The 6000-nt window shown below is 39.1% G+C and overlaps 1 protein-coding gene across 1 annotated transcript in view; it reads left to right on the top strand.

Moving 5' to 3' along the window:
- itga3b (integrin, alpha 3b) overlaps positions 1-6000 on the top strand; it is a 31461-nt gene that overhangs the window by 17773 nt on the left and 7688 nt on the right. The window contains 10 exon segments of the mRNA XM_039787733.1: positions 1087-1336; positions 1548-1646; positions 1784-1988; positions 2667-2922; positions 3639-3775; positions 3942-4028; positions 4117-4184; positions 4422-4561; positions 4741-4887; positions 5010-5107. Of these exon segments, the coding sequence (XP_039643667.1) occupies positions 1087-1336; positions 1548-1646; positions 1784-1988; positions 2667-2922; positions 3639-3775; positions 3942-4028; positions 4117-4184; positions 4422-4561; positions 4741-4887; positions 5010-5107 (1487 nt within the window).

The raw sequence follows: 6000 nt of genomic DNA, 5'->3' as shown, positions 1-6000 counted from the left end.
AGAGACATTACTTGCATTCATACAAAAATTATTATTTCCAGAGAAAAATAACTCTCTAACACTTTTTGGCTGTGCCACTAAAAATTGACCCAAGGCAGGAGTCTCTCTGTGTTTGTCCCGTAGGCTTGTATACAATTTTAAATGTATCTTGTATAAACTATTCACAAGGAAAGCAATATTCAAATATGATTACAGACCTAGAAATACTTTAAAGTTTTTTTTAAACATATTTCTTTAAAAAGAATGCTTTATACAGCCTAATCCCTAAACAGAAGTCTCTTTCCCTGGGAACCCATCTTCTTATTCGAATGGACCCTCCCACTTGGGTTCGGCAGTTCCCGGTCTTTTACTGTGCCTCAGAGTAGAAGCATAGACTGTTTTGTTTTTTTACTTTTCAGCATACAGTATCAAAAGAAAATATCAAAATTACAAACATATTTTGTTTGTTTTGTTTTCCTTGAGACCACAGAGGGTGGGGGTGGGAGAGGGTTTTAGTTCTTGTGCAATTTGTGTTTCTCTGTTCTGTGCGCCATCTGACATTACCTGTCATACATTGTGGAATTTGTTTTGTATGTCTGAACAATATAAATGGTGCTAATAAAAAATTTATCACAAAAAATGTACAAACATATTGAAATATCAACAGTGTAGAAGGAAGAAAAGCCACAAGCAAAGTAATATTAAACGAAAAAACAGATAAGTAAAGAGAGAGAGAGAGAGAAAAAGAAAGAAAGCATAGACTGTTAATATTAATTTTACAGTCAATGAGTAAAGAACAAGTGTATCCGAGAGGTGCGTGCGTGTGTGTGTGTGTGTGTGTGTGTGTGTGTGTGTGTGTGTGTGTGTGTGTGTGTGTGTGTGTGTGTGTGTGTGTGTGTGTGTGTGTGTGTGTGTGTGTTCCCACTCCCACTGCCATTCTTATTGTTTTGTAGACTTTACAGAAAAACTAATACGTTATTTTTTAAACAAATCTCAGTATGGATACAGTACATTATCAGAAGAGGTTTCCAGATTGGACACTTTGTAAATTAGAGCAACTGCACAGTCCATAACATCCCAGAATACACACTCTTCTCTTGTCTCCAGGCATGCGGGCATCGCTATGTGAAGATCATCCAAGGTGGCCCAGAGGAGCAGCGGCGGATGATAGGAAAGTGCTTTGTCAGGAGCAACGACCTTACCTTTGACCCAAATGATGAATGGCAGACTTATAGTTATGAGGTCTGCAACCCCAACTTCGACATGGAGCTTGAGGGCCTGTGCAACATGGGCATGTCAGGCGGCATGACAGATAATGATGTCTACATCGGCGCTCCAGGCAGCTTCATGTGGCAAGGTGGGCACTGGAGAGTTAACGCCAAAAACAGTGTGTTTGGTTACTTAACACTGAAATAATGGTCTGGTTTCACAGACAGGGATTAAACCCTGTGCAAATCTGCCAAATTTTAGTGTTAGTCTAACACTGGGATCATTCTCTGTCTGGGAAACATGTCCATTGTGCATAAAGCAGACATAACAATGTTGTCTAATTCTGCTTTATTATAAAGGAAATGTTCATGTAACGTGGAGAGATCCAGATCCAGCGAATGCCTGGGACTCTATAGGCAAAGACTTTGGACAGCAGAATAGACGATACAGTTATATGGGTAAATAAATATACAGTATGTTTTTTGCTTCATTTAAATATATACATTCTTACACTTTTACCATGCTTTAGGACCTCTAAACCCTCTCGCAGTTAGACGACAGTTTAACAGTGAATCTCAAATGCTTTCTTCGGCAGGTTACTCAGTTGTTGAGGAGAGGAAGCTGCTGAGCCATGATGACTACACAGTGGTGACAGGGTCTCCCAGGGATGATTCCAAGGGCTCAGTGATATTCGGGAGTAAGACTGACAAAAACATCAAATTGGTGCTCACTCTCCCCGGGGAACAAGTGGGCTCGTACTTTGGGAACAGCCTGGCTGTCGCTGACCTCAACAATGACGAGTGCGTCTCTGCACACCACACTAACAGAAATGAATAATATCTTTAGTCTTTTCTTTCCTATATAGTACATTCAGACTTTTTCCATGCTGGGAATCAAATCATTTTTTTTTTTTTTTTCAATGAATTATGCCCCTGGTTTAAAAACATCATTTAATCGGCCACAGTCAGTGCATCTTTCGCTCCAGGAGACCAAAACAAACTGGCAATCCATTAATTTGGAAATTATATTTCCACCTAATGCCATATTTTAAGCATAAGCTGCTTATTATTCTAAATTCACAGACACAGAAGAAGAAAAGCAGATGTGTTATGTTTGCAAGTCTTGCTTTTGAGCTGCCTCACGCTCAAATGCTCTGTAGCTATGATCTGCCTGGTTATGCAGAGAATGCATGACACTGATGTATGTATGAGCAGAGATGAGAGAAGAAAACCTGTCCCTTCAGCAGCTGAGATAAGGTGTTCATCATTACATTATGGTGAAATCATGCGTATCCCTTAATGCATGAGTGAAGCCTTGTTGGGCCTGTAGGATTTTAAGGACTACGCAAGTTTGAGATCCAAGGAAAATAATGTTTAGGATGTCCTTTTCTGTGTGTGTGTGTGTGTGTGTGTGTGTGTGTGTGTGTGTGTGTGTGTGTGTGTGTGTGTGTGTGTGTGTGTGTGTGTGTGTGTGCGCAGCTGGAACGACCTGATCGTGGGCGCCCCATTTTACTTTGACCGTATGAAGGATGAGGGAGGAGCAGTGTATATCTTCATGAATGAAAATGGATCGTTCCAAAACACGGCAAGCGTGGTGCTGAAGGGTCCATCGGCCTCTGGATTTGGCTTTGCAGTGGCTGCCATAGGCGATGTTAACCAAGACGGATTCCAAGGTATGACATTTGTTTTACATTGACACGATATGAACAAAATAAAGTAAATGCCTCATGGAAAAGTTGAAAACACAGATTCAAAACTCCAAAAAGGCTCAAGATACTATCTTGTGGCCACGAGATAACTATCTTGTGGCCACAAGATAGTTATAATAGGTTTTTTTGACAAAGTGGGACCAGGGGGGCTCCGTAACTTTGTGAAATAATGCAGGTACTTCTAGTTAAAGTCTAGATTCTTTTATTTTGCCTCTGTGCCTCTGTGTATGCACTGTATTTTAAAAGGTGGTGAACTAACTGTTGCACTGTGAAAAGGTATCAACGTATGGTACAGAGCAAGCATAAAGTTCCCCATTAAGACTTTGTATGATTTTTTTTTTTATGCACTGTTGCTAAGCAGTTATCTCAGCAGGAAAAGGTAATGTGCTGTGTTGCATTTCGGACCAATGAAAGCTGTAGAAAATAGCTGACTATTTACTAATCATTGAGTAGTGCTATGCTGCCGCCCAGAGGGCAAATATGTATATTCCAAACACAGACCTATCTGAGCTTTTTCTTAGCAGACCACCTTTGCATGTTTCCTTTCAATATTTCACTCCATTCTTTATGTTTGCAGACTTGGGGGGGGGTGTTTTTAAAAAAAAAAAAAAAAAAAAAAAAAAAAAAAAAAAAAAAAAAAAAAAAAAAAAAAAAAAAAAAAGAAAATTAAAAAAAAGATGAAATCAAACATACTTACTCAAAGGGCCCAGATGTATTGTATTGACTTACATGTGCCCTGTAGGTGATTGAGGGTAAGTCAGTGGGAAATGGAGGATTCAACACGTTTGGCTACTCAATCAATGGAGGGATGGACATGGATGGCAACAGTTACCCTGACATCTTAGTTGGCTCTCTGGATGACCGCATGGCCCTGCTCAGGTAGAAATTAGAGATAGGCTAAAGAAATGTGGAATTGTTCTTTTCTTTTCTTTCTTTTATTGCAATTGATGGTGTATGTCTCAATTGTAAATGGTAAATTGGTGTACTGTTTTCATATGGTGATATAACCTGGGTGCAGTTTTATTCCTCTTCCTCTTGTTTTCAGGGCTCGACCAGTCATCCACTTAACTAAGGACTTCACTGTCGAGCCAAAGATTGTGGACCCCAATCAGTGTCTTGGAAATACACCATGGTGAGATGTCTCCTCAGAATATCTCATTCTCAAACTGGCTTATTCGATATTGTTTGAACATAGATTAATTTTTCTTTGTGTTTTACAGCATCACAGTGACACTGTGTATGTCTTTCACTCTAAGCAATGGAAACAAGGACTTCAAGAAAAATGCCAGTAAGCACTCTTACTTCACTTGAATTACAGATTTTTTTTATGTTTCAATTTTGAAATTGCATATAATAATGGCTGCAATTTTGAATGTATGACTAGATGTACATCTTAAGTTATAAACTGTGAAGATACTGGCTTGCTGGAGGCTTGCTATATTTTCCAAAACTGTCATATTGTTGACTAAACAAATGCGCTTGCCGCAGTGTTCTATAATGTACTGTATGTTTCTTCTTTGTTAAGCGGTGAAGTACACAGTGAAAGCCGACGTGGACAGGAGAAGCCCTCGTGTTCGTTTTGAGGACAATGATGACACAAATATTGGCTTCTTGAGCATGCCATCTTCCAAATCCATTTGCCATACTCTGAAACTGATTGTAATGGTAAAGTCTCAATACAAATACACCATATCGTTCGTGCATGTGTGCGCATGCGTGCGTGCTTGGGTTAGTTAATACATGTGTGTGATATGTAATTTACTGACATTTAAATAGGTTTATTTGCCGAACGTGACGTTGCCCATGTGCTAAGACTAAAATTAGATTCTTGGACGATTCTACAGGTGCCTGTGAGAGACAAACTGGAGCCGGTGGTCTTTTCCTTCAGCATGTCCTTAGATGAACCAAAACCTAAATCAGGACGTTCCCTGCAGAATCTAGACTCTTTCCCAATTATCAGCCAGGAGCAGAAACTCACTCAAAGAGCCGAGGTATGGAGTGGTGCATACACTACATTCATAGGTCACATTGAAATACTGTAGATAGTGAAGCACATGTATATGGGATCGTCCCCCTGTAAGGAATGATGTAATACTTGTTCTATTTCCTGCAGATTAACTTTCAGAGGGAGTGTGGCTTAGACAACAAATGTAGCAGTAACCTGCAGCTGACAGCCCAATTTGTTGACAACGAGGGAAAGCCTTACCTAAGGTGAAATGAAATTTTTTTTTTTTTGATAAATGTCACTCTCATGTCTTTACAGTAAATGTATAGCTAGCACCAGCAGCTGGTTAGCCTAGCATAAATACTGGAAAGAGGGATATAACATGTTATATTTTGTTTGTTTAATCCATGCAATTACCTTTGGACTAGGGATGCACCGATCCGACTTTTTCAGTCCCGATACCAATACCGATGCCTGGGCTGTCGATACCCGATACCGATCCGATACCGTTGTTGAATTAATAATAAACTTCCTTCCACCATGGGGAAGAGACTAAAGGCACCAGACTTTCCTACCTAAACATTACTTTCCTAACTAAGGCAAAATAACATAGATGTAATGTATTGAATTCTTATTTGTTTGTTATTTAAAAAACAGTTGTCAAATCGAAAATAGAATGTAATCAAACTTCTTAAATATTATACATTTAATTAAAATAAATAAAATGTAGCAGTAGAAACAAAATAGTGTATTGGTCAAACATACAATAGTAATCAAACAGTTACCAAAAATATTTTTGGGATGTGCTTGATTAAATTGGTTATTATACTTTGCGGTACTACCACCACCCCTCGAAACATTTACTTTGCAGACATTGCAAACAGCCAACGAACTACTTGGCCGTGGCAAGTGTGAAATATCTCCATACAGCCGACTCTTTGGCTCGCTCCATGTTGCTTAACGTTTATCTCAACTCTTCCAGCATGCGACACACGTGCTGCTGACGAATGATGTAGGATGTGCATCTGTTTTTAAAGATAGAATTAATTTAAAAACTGAGTAATCCTAATTTACATTTCAAGCAGGTGTTGTTGTACTATCTATACAAAAAAAAGAAAAACTGGATCGGCCTGTGGATCTGTTCATTTTTCCGATACCC

The sequence above is a fragment of the Perca fluviatilis genome, chromosome 21, assembly GCF_010015445.1.
Source record: "Perca fluviatilis chromosome 21, GENO_Pfluv_1.0, whole genome shotgun sequence".
NCBI lineage: Eukaryota > Metazoa > Chordata > Actinopteri > Perciformes > Percidae > Perca > Perca fluviatilis.
This window is presented reverse-complemented; position numbering and strand designations above follow the sequence as displayed.